Raw genomic sequence first — 12,611 nt, forward strand, 5'->3', positions numbered from 1 at the left:
CACAACCTCTGGCCATAGTCATTGGCTAGACTGTCCCTCCCACTGGCCCCGGGGCCCCTCCCACTGCCACTCCAGATAAGGCCAGCCCAAGACTGCTTCACTGGGCAGTAGGCACTAGGGCTGGAATGGGGCTGCCTGGTTCCCCATGGCAGTGGGTGCTGCTGCTGGGGCTGCTATTCCCCCCTGCCGCCTCCTTCTGGCTCCTCAATGTGCTGTTCCCCCCGCAAACCACGCCCAAGGCTGAGCTCAGTAACCACACACGGCCCATCATCCTCGGTAAGCCCCCACCAGGCCCCTGATGCACCAGGCCAGACCCTGGGGAGCCCGGGCCTCAGCCCCAGGTAGTCAACCCTGCCAAGGCCCTCTGCCCTTGTATTAGCCCTGATACCTACCTCAGTGGTCAGAGGGGCCAAAGGCTTGACCTGCAGAGAAGTCAACCCCTTCCTTCCACCACACTGTTCCTGTGTCTCTAAGTTATCTACCCCAGCTGGGTGGAGTGGGGGGGGGGTGTGTGTGTGCCTGAGGGCTTGGCCAGGGTATTAGCTGCAGCCATTGGACCTTGGGCTAAGCCCCACCGCTCCTTCCTCGGCCCTCACCCCAGCAAGGACAGGATGCTCAGCTCAGGAGAGCAGGAAAGGCCCATCAAGGCCTGTCCCCCTATTCCCAGGCCCAGCCCCCACATCCCCATACCTATTTGTTCTCACCTTGGACTTCAGCAGTAACGGAAAGCCAGGCTAGGTGTTTGCTTTGCGAGGGCAGAGGTCAGTGGCCCTGGCCTCTGCCCTTTTCCTGCCTAAGGGGAGCCTGGCCTTTGCGCTGCTGGGGGGGTAGGTGGGAGAATGATTACAAAGAGGGCTGTGTCCTTCGTCCCTGGGAGTTGAGGGTGTGGGAAATGTAGGCTGGCCACTGCAGTGGTGGAGGGTGGGTGTGAGGCTGGGATGGGAATCACGGGGGAAATCCGAGGAACCCAGAGTGAAGGCTAGTGCCCGCAGTGCCTGGCTGCCTGGGGAATCAGCTGGAAGCCAAACTGGATAAACCAGATGTGGTGAACTGGATGTGCTACCGCAAAACAGAGGACTTCTTCACCATCTTTCTGGATATCACTATGTTCCTACCCCTTGGAGTAGACTGCTGGATCGATAACACCAGGTACGGGCCATCCTCTCCGCCCCAAGCCCAGCCCCCTCACCCTGCCTCTTGGTTGCTGACCTGCTGACTCTCCCATTGTCCGCAGGGTTGTCTACAACCGCAGCTCTGGGCGTGTGTCCAATGCCCCCGGTGTACAGATCCGTGTCCCTGGCTTTGGCAAGACCTACTCTGTTGAGTACCTGGACAAAAACAAGCTGGCAGGTGTGTGGCAGGGGGAAAGGGTGGGGCTCCAGGCTGCGGTGGGCCTGTAGGAGCCATGGCCAGAGCCCCAGTGCTGCTGCCTCCCCCACAGGTTACATGAACACCCTGGTGCAGAATCTGGTCAACAATGGCTACGTGCGGGATGAGACAGTGCGGGCTGCCCCCTATGACTGGCGCCTGGAGCCCAGTGAGTGTCTCTGCAGATGATGGGCTCCTGGCAGGGCCGGTGGCCCCTAACGCCCACTGCCCTGACCGAATTCACCCTCCTCCCTCCACAGACCAGCAGGAGGAGTACCACCAGAAGCTCTCTGGGCTGGTGGAAGAGATGTATGCTACTTATGGGAAGCCTGTCTTCCTCATTGGGCACAGTCTTGGCTGCCTGCACCTGCTCTATTTCTTGCTGCGCCAACCCCAGTCTTGGAAGGATCGCTTCATTGATGGCTTCATCTCTCTTGGGGCTCCCTGGGGTGGCTCCATCAAGCCCATGCTGGTCTTGGCCTCAGGTGAGTTCACCTGCATCCTGTGGTGGGATTGAGGGATGGAATAAAAGCTGACCGGGGGCCTGTGCTCACAATGCCAGGTTGGAGGTGTGGTCTACCACCCATGGGGCATGGCCCTTGTCATTGGCCCCCCAAGAGTAGTGATCCTTGCCTAGACCATTAGAGTGGCTCCTGCCAAAATCTGTCTTAGTGATGAAAAAGTGAGAGTTTAACAGAAAATGAACCCAAGCAAGTCTGGCTCACTATCCCAGGTTTGTTCCTGTAGTCTCAGGTCCTAGCCACCAAGCTTTCTGCTGCCTCTGCTTCCAGGAGCTCCTTTGCCCAGGGATATGCCCTACTGAAGACAGATTTGCCAAAGCCAGGGCCAGACCCTAGGAGCCCCTCCTGCCCTTCCCTGGGGAGTGGCATAGCTACCACCTGTTGTACACCCACTGTCTGCTGGGCCCAGCCAAACTCAGTCTTCCCTGTAGGGGAAGGAAGGAAAACCCTCTTCAGACTACATTAGTTAGTGTCAAACACAGACACGGTCTTGTGTCACCCTTCCTGACCCCTGTGCAGCATAGACTACAGGGCCAACAGATACTTGACTGAGAACTGCCAGCATTATCCCCCACCTTTGACACGTACACATCCATCCTCAGGAAAACACCCCTTGTCCTCCTTTGAGGCCCTACAGCTCTGCCTCACAGCAGTATCCGGGCTTATTTAATTAGGGGCCCAGTGCACGAATTCATGCACCTTGAAAGGAACTGTGAGCTGCGAGGCTGCGGTGGGCACAGGGGCGGGTCTCAGTGCATCCTCCGCCCCTCCCACCTCGCCCCTTCCCCCCTGCCCTGTTCCTTCCGCCTGCAGCCCTGCTCCTGCTATCGCAGCTCCCATGCACTGACAACGCTGGCCCCGCTTGCACCCACTGATGGCAGTCGCCACTCAGGAGCAGGGCCGGTGGAGAAGCTCTCAGTGGTGATCGGGGCCAGCGCTGGGCGCCAGCAGTGGGTGCGAGTGCTGAGTGGGACTGAGGCACATGGGAGCAAAGAATTTTCAGTAACCACCAGAGGCTCGCCCCGATGACAGCAACTGGTGCCCCGCCTTGGTCTGGCGCCCCCGGTCACCTGCTCCACCATTCCGCCACAGCGGACGCCCGCCATGTTCTGCGCTCTGCCACCTGCTGCCAATGCCTGCCATGTTCCATGCATGCCCCCTGGTGGTCAACGCACATCATAGCGACCAGTTGTTCAGTTGTTCGGCCTGTTTGCATATTAATATTAGCCTTTTACTATATAGGATAAGCACACATTAAGTACCTACTGAATGCTGCTAGCCTTGCTCTAGTCTGGCTTGGGGTCAATGTTTAGATTAGGCTGGGGAAAATTAGCATCCAGCTGAGCTTGAGCTGGGCAGCAAGATGTAGGCCAGGGGCAGCCATTTCTGGCTCCCTGCCCACCTTGCTCCATGTCCGCAGGTGACAACCAGGGCATCCCAATAATGTCCAGCATCAGGCTGAAACAGAAGCAGCGCATAACAACAACGTCCCCCTGGATGTTTCCTGACTACCGGGTATGGCCTGAGGACCATGTGTTCATTTCCACACCCAGCTTCAACTACACAGGCCGTGACTTCCAGCGCTTCTTTGAAGACCTGTACTTTGAAGACGGCTGGTACATGTGGCTACAGTCACGTAGCCTGCTGGCAGGACTCCCAGCACCTGGTGTAGAAGTGTATTGTCTGTATGGCGTGGGTCTGCCCACGCCTCATACCTACATCTTTGACCATGGCTTCCCCTACACAGACCCCGTGAGCATGCTCCATGAGGATGGCGATGACACTGTGGCCACACGCAGCAGTGAGCTCTGTGCCCAATGGAAGGGCCTCCAGCCACAGCCTGTGCACCTGCTCCCTCTGAACGGGACAGACCACCTCAACATGGTCTTCAGCAATCAGACACTAGAGCACATCAATGCCATCCTGCTGGGTACCTACCGACATAGCACCTCTGTACCCACAGCTGCCAGCTCAGGGACCCCGCCCCCTGAATAAAGATCATCCTTTGCTGCTGTAAGCCTTGAGATGTTTGTTGTGGGTTGAGGGGGGAGACTAGGGTTCACACACCAGGATTCATTATCAGCAGCTGCAGGCCTGGTGCCTTGTGGAGAATAGGGCAGGAGGAGCTTGGCTAAAACCTAGAATTGAACTAGCCATCCTGAGATGTACAGCTTCCCGCTCGCCTGCTTGAGCTCTTAAGGCAGCCTGTCTCTGTGCCTGCTTCTGCTCTGGGCATGGAGACAGGTCAGCTGCACACACAGCTGTGGGATGGGGGCACATGGAGTCAAGGTTTTAGGATGGGTAAGATCTGAGCTGTCCCTCCCAGCTTTCAAAAGGGGAGGCAAGACCCCACCTCTAGACAGGACCTTTTTTTTTTTTTTTTTTTTAAATATATTTTATTGATTTCTTACAGAGAGGAAGGGAGAGGGATAGAGAGTTAGAAACATCGATGAGAGAGAAACATGGATCAGCCGCTTCCTGCACACCCCCTACTGGGGATGTGTCCGCAACCAAGGTACATGCCCTTGACCGGAATTGAACCTGGGACCCTTGAGTCCGCAGGTCAACGCTCTATCCACTGAGCCAAATCGGTTAGGGCAAGATAGGACCTTTTGAGTGCAGGTGGGTGGCAGAAGTACAAAAGATTAGATTCTGGGGGAGTGACAGCCACTAATCAGATCATTTAGCTAATGAAGATTGAATTATTAATGGAGGCAAGTAGTCTGAGAAGGGTAACATGGCCCACTGAAAAGACTTGGGTTTGAGCCTAAGAGCAGTGTGCACTTGCTTTAACCAGCGAGAGTGTACCAGATTCCTTCTATGCAGGCTAGAGCTGCAGGGGAAGGTGGGCCAGGAAGTATGGGGAAGCCAGGGAGGCCACGTAGTAGCCAGGAGACAGGATACTAGCTGAGACTAAGCAGTAGTTAGGTGAAAGATGTGGACAGACAAAGGGTTATCTGGGAGGTGAAATAAGGCTTGGCCATGGCATGCTGCCAAGCCACTAGATGGACAACCACCAGGCCCCCCTTGAGAGAGGAAACACAGCACCTGAGATAAGGAAGATGAAAGGACCAGCATGATTGAGCCTCCATGTTGAGGTGTCCGGGTAGGAAACAGGAACAAAAGACAAAGAGAAGGCGAAGGAGTAAAAGACAGGCAGAAGTTGGGTAAAGGAGGGTAACTAAGGACAAAAGGCAGACAGAGACCTGGCAAAGGGTCCAACAGCCTTAACGTGCTGGGACTTGAAGTTAGAGTTGGGATCAGAGGCAGAGCTAGGGGCTCAGACTGGAAGGGGGAGGAGCTGAACAATGGCCAGAAGGAAGGGGTTTGTCCCTTTGTTGGGAGGACCTAGGAGCAGCCTGGAGAGCCGGGCAAGGTGCATCATCCTCTTCCCAAGCTGCTTGGGACCAGAGGTGAAAGTGAAAGAGATGCACGACAAGCCAGCGTCCTCTGAGTTAAGGTGAAAGCGAAAGCAGGAAGCGTCAGACGTGGAGCCCTGCAGAGAACAGGCCTCTGCTTTTCTTGCTCCCGGCTGGGCCCACTCCTTTCACCCGCGACCACCCAGTCCCTGACCATCCTACGATGCTGCAAACAGAGCTAGAACCCCGAGGGGGCTTCTCCTTCGAGAACTGCCAGAGGTGAGGTGGGGGATGGCTGGTCCGGCGCTGCCTGCACTCCCCGTCAGGTCGTGGGAGCCCCGAGGGCCCTGTATTCCTGGTGGCGAAGGGCGGAGGGTACCGCGATGGGAGCACGTGAGAGGAAGATAGCCAGTGGTGGGCGGCTTGGATTCCCGTGCTTACCCGGGAGCTGAGGGCACCCGGGACGGAGTTGGGGGTATGAAGGGGGTCCCAGAAAAACCGAAACATGGGCCACTCTCTTCCCTTTCCAGAAACGCAGCCTTGGAACGCGCCCTCCCGGAACTGCGGGCCCCTCATGCCCGCAAGACCGGGACCACCATCGCGGGCCTTGTGTTCCGAGTGAGCCTGAGGTTGGGGCCGGGAGGCTTGGCCAGGCGGGCGGGGATGCGCAGGCCCTCGGCCAACAGCCTCCTTTCCCCTCCCCAGGACGGGGTCATCCTGGGCGCGGACACGCGGGCCACTAACGATTCGGTCGTGGCGGACAAGAACTGCGAGAAGATCCACTTCATCGCGCCCAAAATCTAGTGAGAACCCCCAGCCCCGTTCTACCACACAAGAACCGCACCCCTAGTTCCCATCCCCTGTCCCCCCCCCCATCCTAGCCCCGCCCACACCGACCCTCCCTTCGCCCTCAGCTGCTGTGGGGCTGGAGTAGCCGCGGACGCCGAGATGACCACGCGGATGGCGGCGTCCAACATGGAGCTACACGCGCTGTCCACGGGCCGCGAGCCCCGCGTGGCCACGGTCACCCGCTTTCTGCGCCAGAAGCTTTTCCGGTGCAGAGGGCGGGGCTAAGATGGGCCTGGGGAGGGGCCGTTGCGGGATGGGCGGGGCTGAGGAGGTGGTACGGGATGGGCGGGGCTGCGAGGTCCTGGAATACCGGAAGAGGCCAGCCTGAGGAGTTGGGCAAGGGAAGGAGCGCTGTCAGTCAGAGACGCCCGATCGCCGGAAGAGGCGGGGCTCGGGTCAGGAGGCGTGTAGGGAGTGGGGCCTGGGCCCCAGTGCCTGCGAATGACCACGCCCACTCCGCGCCAAGGTACCAGGGCCACATCGGTGCGTCGCTGGTCGTGGGCGGCGTAGACGTGACCGGACCGCAGCTCTACAGCGTGCACCCCCACGGCTCCTACAGCCGTCTGCCCTTCACGGCCCTGGGTGAGCGGTTCTGCGGGTCCCCACGCACCCCGCCCCAGGGACCCGTTTGCCCTGCGTTAGGCGGCCGGCTTACCTTAGATGCCCCTTCTGCCTGCAGGCTCCGGCCAGGACGCGGCCCTGGCGGTGCTGGAGGACCGGTTCCAGCCGAACATGACGGTGAGCGACACCTGACCCCCACTACGTGGTCATGGGTGGGAAGTGCACCCCGGAGCTGGGGGAGCGCAGAGGGACCCTGGCTGGTCTAGAGGTCAGGGAAGGCTTCTCGGAGGAGGCGGCGACTGAAAGGAGACCGAGGGGACCGGTGGAGTGAGGGTAGAGGAGTGCTGTTTTCCAACAGACCACCGTCAGCGCCAAAGTGTTAGGCTGCCGGAGAAGTCAAAGCTCGGAGAGGACTGGAGCTGAGGGAGGAAGTGGCAGGTGGGGTCTGGAGTCTGCATTTTGTTAGGGGTGGGACGGAAGTGGATGAGGTAAGACCCAGAAAGAGAAAGATCCAGTGGATTGGGGGCTAAGACACGTTGATTGGGTGGATAGGCCACTGGAATCAGAGCCAGGAAAGTGCTCAGAGAAGTTTGTGAAGATGGGGACAGTGGGCAGTGGGAACAGGAGGGGGAGAGGGAAGCAGACCAGGGAAGGGGAGTTTGGAGTGGAGATGGGGTAGAGGGGGGGAGAGGAGTTTGGGTGTGAGCAAAGGATAAGCAGTCCGGGCTTCACCATTAACAAAGCCCCCAGGCTGTAGCCTGTGGGCGATGCCAGAAGAGTCCGTCAGACCTCACACACACATCGCCACAGCTGGAGGCCGCGCAGGGGCTGCTGGTGGAAGCCATCACTGCAGGAATCCTGGGTGACCTGGGCTCCGGGGGCAGTGTGGATGCATGTGTGATCATGGGAACCGGCGCCAAGATGCTGCGAACACTGAGCTCACCCACAAAGCCCATAGAGAGGTGGGAGCAAGGGAGATGTGGGACCACAGGGGAGGATGGGCTGTAGCAGGGAAGGTTGGGGGCTGCAAGAGGATAGGCCACATGATGGGCCTATATTGAGAGGCCATTTCTCCTCCATCCCAGGCACACCCAGTACCACTTTGCCCCTGGGACCACAGCTGTCCTGTCTGAGACAGTGAAGCCACTGCCCCTGGAGCTGGTGGAGGAAACCGTGCAGACCATGGAAGTGGAGTGAAGTAAGCTGAAGCTTAGAGCTTGGAACAACAGGGAATAAATGCAGAAAATACAGACACCTGAACAGATGGCTATGTTGTTCTTGGGCAGAGGGTATGAGCAGCTAGCAGGGATCTGTGGCTAAGATATCCCTGCAGGAGCCAGTCCCTCCTACGGCTCCAGTGTCTGGTCTAAGAGGTGTCCTTCAACTCATCACCCTAGGCATCTACCCTCCTCCAGAACCTCAGCTCTGGCAAGCATTGAAGACTCAAGGTGGAGCCCTAGCTAGTTTGGCTCAGTGGATAGAGTGTCGGCCTGTGGACTGAAGGGTCCCGGGTTCAAGTCTGGTCAAGGGCACATACCCGGTCTCAATCCCCAGTAGGGGGTGTGCAGAAGGCAGCCAATCAGTGATTCTCTCTCATCATTGATGTTTCTGTTTCTCTCCCTCTCCCTTCCTCTCTGGGGAAAAAACACACAAAAAAACTCAAGGTGGAAAGCCCCACCCTGATTCCACACCGTAGAAGTCCGCCTACCACTCCTACACCTTGCTCTTACCCTATAGTCCATTGGGGACTGTTGTAAAACCCAAAAGTCCCCAAGTACTGCCCTCACTTAGAGCCTTTGCCTGGCTCATTGGTAGCCCAGGACAAAGCCTACATCTCTCAGTCAAGCCCCCTTCCCCACCGGATGCCACTGAGGGCAAAAGTGCTGACAGAGGCCCTAGCCGGTTTGGTTCAGTGGATAGAGCATTGGCCTGTGGACTGAGGGGTTGGGGTCGATCCTCAGTAGGGGGCATGCAGAAAGTGGCCGATCAGTGAGTCTCCCATCATTGATGTTTCTGTCTGTCTCTCCCTCTCCCTTCCTCTCTGAAATATATATAATAAAAAAAATAAAGTGCTGATATAGGAGCTGCTCCCTGATTCCAAGGGCAAGTTTTCACAGAGCACTCCTCACCCCGTTACACCTTTAGCTGTGAAACCCCTCCAAAGCCAGGCACATGTGAGGTGCTAACATGAAGTTGGGTTGTGAGTAGGGACATTGACTCCAAGTTTCTGGGCTGACAGGGGTTACAGTGCTCTTGTGGGGACATATAACACAACACATTTATCCAACAAATCTTTGCAGAGCACCCACTGTGTGCTAGGCCCAGGTGCTGAGTGCTGGTAGCAGCATCCTGCCCTCAGAATGGCTGAGCTCCATTGGAGCTTTGCAACTGCCTTACCTCTTGGGGAGGGTCTACTCTAGGCTGGACATCCATGGACCCCTGATTGTGGTCCCCCCCCCAACATTTTATTATGAATATTTTAAGACATAAAACTTGAAGAATTGTACACTAACAACTATATATCCACCACAGACTTTACAATTAATATTTTATCTGCTTTACCACATATCTATCCATCCATCCCCATGTTTAACCATTAACTCACATTTTAAACTGTTCTCTTGAATAGTCGAAACCCTCACACCCCCTAGGAGACCAGCCAACTTACCCACTGCAGCTTTGCACATAGGGGCCTCTCCTCTCTCTTGGTTCAAACTGGACAACAAAGAAGCTGTAGACACCAGGGCTTGCTCACATGATCCCCAAGGCATGGAGGTTGTCAGAGGTTTAATGACTGTTATCCTTCTACCAGCATCCTCTGTACAAGGTTGGGCAGTCACCAAGAGTGCACACCTTGCCCTCCTTTGCTCCAGTCCCTTCCCAGGCATCATCTCATCATTAAGAGTGTGGTCTTGCCGAAACCGGTTTGGCTCAGTGGATAGAGCGTCGGCCTGCGGACTGAAGGGTCCCAGGTTTGATTCCGGTCAAGGGCATGTACCTGGGTTGCGGGCACATCCCCAGTAGGAGATGTGCAGGAGGCAGCTGATTGATGTTTCTCTCTCATCGGTGTTTCTAACTCTCTATCTCTCTCCCTTCCTCTCTGTAAAAAATCAATAAAATATATATTTTTAAAAAAGAGTGTGGTCTTCAGCCCTAGCAAGTTTGGCTCAGTGGGTAGATAGAGCGTTGACCTGCAGACTGAAGGGTCCTGGGTTAGATTCCGGTCAAGGGCACGTACCTCGGTTGCTGGCTCCCGGCCCTGGTTAGGGGCGTGCAGTAGGCAACCAATCAATGTCTCTCTCACATTGGTGTTTTTGTCTCTCCCTCTCTATTCCACTCTCTCAAAAAATCATGGAAAAAACATCCAAGGGTGAAGATTAAAAGAAAAAAAGAGTGTGGTCTTCAGAGCCAGACAGATGAAGGTTTGGGTCCAACCACACCATGTGCTGGTGGGAGAGTCACCATCTGTGTAAGCAAACTGATTCCTGTTCTAAAATGAGGAATGATTCACAACTTGCTAGAACCCCTGGCCTGGCCACATGACCCTGGCTCTCTGCTGGTACAGCTGGACATTCCCTCCACCAGTGAGGAACACTCCTGGGTGCTGAGCAGGCTTCTCTGAGTCTGGTGGCCGTGATAGGCCTGGGAAACGTCCCTGATCCAGGCCACCAGGTGGTCACCATAGACCTAATTTAACCGTAAGTCCTTAGGACCCAGTGCTCAGCACTTGGGATGTGAAGTGGTTCAGATAGTCAATCAGAGGCCAGGTTTTAGGGGACTGAGGGGTATGAAACCCACATCTGGGCTCCTGGTAAGTCCAGGCCTGGACTGAGGACCTTGGCCCAGAGAGACCTTGCTCCAGAAGAGAGCGTGGGACAGGGCTGTGCCCATACAGCTGGCCTGGCCTCATGCCTGGGACTGTAGCCCAAGGACAAGGAGATCCATAAAGCCAGGCCCATCTCAGCCTCACACCTGCCACAATGCTGCTGCTCAGTCTGACCCTTACCCTGACCCTGCTCGGCTCCTCATGGGGTGAGTAGGCCTGGACCAGCCCCGGATTCCAGCACCAGCTCAGGCTTCCTGCCCAGGGGGCCAGGCGGGCTGGAAGGAAGGCAGGTGGACAGAGTGGGTAAAGGAAAAAGGATGTGCCAAGACCATGAGGAAGCAAGAGGTGGACAGGAGTTCAGTCCAGGCCCAGGAGCTAGAGCAGGTGTAGGAAGCTGAGAAGTGAAGGATGGATTGTAGTTTAGGAAGAACCTTCTGGCTGCATGGAGCACGGAGTGGATAGAGAGGCCAGGATATTATCCTAGGGGTCAGGAAGACAAGTGGCCTGGGCTGGAGGGCAGGAATTGGGGAACGGTGGGGAGTAGGTTGGAGAAATGGAGAGTGGACAGCACTTGGGGACTGGCTGGGTAGGAATGACTGGAAATGTGCAGGGGCCCAGAAGGAGCTCAGGGTGAAAAGGGATAGTGATGAGTCCTCTGGATTTGGACCCCTCTGGGGTGCAAAGCTGAGGGCATCTGGAAGGAGGATGGGGGAGAGGTGGGCTGGGGCGTAGAAAACAGGTCCTCACCAACCCAATCGCCAGGCTGTGGCATTCCTGCCATCAGACCGGCACTGAACTTCAACCAGAGAATTGTCAACGGGGAGAATGCAGTGCCAGGCTCCTGGCCCTGGCAGGTGTCCCTGCAGGTACATGCACCCTGGGGGTGGGACAGGATCCCAGGTGCTTCATGCCTAGGCAAAACCTGAGTTCCCCTCCCATTTCTGATCCCTGACCCCAGGATAAGAACGGCTTCCACTTCTGCGGTGGTTCCCTCATCAGCCCGTCCTGGGTGGTCACTGCTGCCCACTGCAATGTCAGGTGAGTGCTTCCACCCCACCCCAGCCCACCTCTCCCCACTTCCTTCCTCTAGACGCCCCTCTTATTGCTTTGCCCTCCCTGTGGCTGCTTAACCCCACTCTCACTGCAGCCCTGGCCGTCATGTTGTTGTCCTGGGCGAGTACGACCGATCATCCAACTCTGAGCCTTTGCAAGTTATGTCCATCTCGCGGGTGAGTCCCTGAGTTGCAGACTTGGGAAGGAAGAGTGAGCAGTACAGGTGGGTGGGCTCTGGGGATGAAGAATTCAGGGCCTTCCCTGGCCTAGCCCCCTCAGCACCCATCAACTCTGGGGGCCTGTGCTCACCCCATCCTGTATGGCCCTTTCTGGCTCCACAGGCCATCACACATCCATATTGGAACCCCACCACCTTCAACAATGACGTGACACTACTGAAGCTTGCCTCCCCAGCCAAGTACACAGCACGCATCTCACCAGTTTGCCTGGCTTCCCCAAATGAGGTGTTGCCTACAGGCATCACGTGTGTTACCACTGGCTGGGGCCGCCTCAGTGGCACAGGTAGGAACTTGGGCCAAAGATCTGGGTGGGAGAGCGAGAGTGGGGACAAATCACTTAGGGCCTAACCACCCCCTCCTGGCACACAGGCAATGTGACCCCAGCACGCCTGCAGCAGGTGGCCTTGCCGCTGGTCACTGTGAGACAGTGCCAGCAGTATTGGGGCTCACGTATCACCGACTCCATGATCTGTGCAGGTGGCTCAGGGGCCTCCTCATGTCAGGTGAGCACTAGCACCGTCCTGTCCTCTGCACTGTCCTTTGACACACACGCCCCCCGCCCCACCTCCTATGCTGATTTCTCCCCTCTCCTTCCCTCAGGGTGACTCCGGAGGCCCTCTTGTCTGCCAGAAGGGGAACACATGGGTGCTTACAGGCATTGTCTCCTGGGGCACCAGCAACTGCAATGTGCGCGCACCTGCCATGTACACTCGGGTGAGCAAGTTCAGCACCTGGATCAACCAGGTCACAGCCCAAAACTGAGCCTACCCACAGGCCACTTCCCTTTAATCCAATAAAGACCCCAAACTCTGTTCTCTTGTGTTATCTCGTCTGT

At 56.8% G+C, this 12,611-nt stretch overlaps 3 protein-coding genes across 3 annotated transcripts; all 3 read left to right on the plus strand.

Annotated features, from left to right (window-relative positions):
• The first annotated feature begins 48 nt into the window (after window positions 1-48).
• On the plus strand, window positions 49-3,906 carry LCAT (lecithin-cholesterol acyltransferase). Its single transcript, XM_059667703.1, has 6 exons — window positions 49-276; window positions 993-1,149; window positions 1,235-1,350; window positions 1,442-1,537; window positions 1,629-1,853; window positions 3,310-3,906. The coding sequence occupies exons 1-6, from the start codon at window positions 126-128 to the stop codon at window positions 3,882-3,884; spliced, it is 1,320 nt and encodes a 439-aa protein (XP_059523686.1). The 5' UTR covers window positions 49-125; the 3' UTR covers window positions 3,885-3,906.
• Window positions 3,907-5,324: 1,418 nt separating this feature from the next.
• Window positions 5,325-7,918, plus strand: PSMB10 (proteasome 20S subunit beta 10). Its single transcript, XM_059667709.1, has 8 exons — window positions 5,325-5,527; window positions 5,779-5,866; window positions 5,954-6,051; window positions 6,163-6,303; window positions 6,564-6,679; window positions 6,777-6,835; window positions 7,469-7,620; window positions 7,744-7,918. Exons 1-8 carry the CDS (start codon window positions 5,472-5,474, stop codon window positions 7,853-7,855), a joined length of 822 nt encoding a protein of 273 aa, XP_059523692.1. The 5' UTR covers window positions 5,325-5,471; the 3' UTR covers window positions 7,856-7,918.
• Window positions 7,919-10,561: 2,643 nt separating this feature from the next.
• On the plus strand, window positions 10,562-12,588 carry CTRL (chymotrypsin like). The gene is made up of 7 exons (XM_059667710.1): window positions 10,562-10,690; window positions 11,247-11,350; window positions 11,443-11,522; window positions 11,632-11,713; window positions 11,879-12,059; window positions 12,146-12,279; window positions 12,377-12,588. Exons 1-7 carry the CDS (start codon window positions 10,639-10,641, stop codon window positions 12,536-12,538), a joined length of 795 nt encoding a protein of 264 aa, XP_059523693.1. The 5' UTR covers window positions 10,562-10,638; the 3' UTR covers window positions 12,539-12,588.
• The last annotated feature ends 23 nt before the right edge of the window (window positions 12,589-12,611 follow it).

The sequence above is a fragment of the Myotis daubentonii genome, chromosome 15 (assembly GCF_963259705.1).
Source record: "Myotis daubentonii chromosome 15, mMyoDau2.1, whole genome shotgun sequence".
Lineage (NCBI taxonomy): Eukaryota > Metazoa > Chordata > Mammalia > Chiroptera > Vespertilionidae > Myotis > Myotis daubentonii.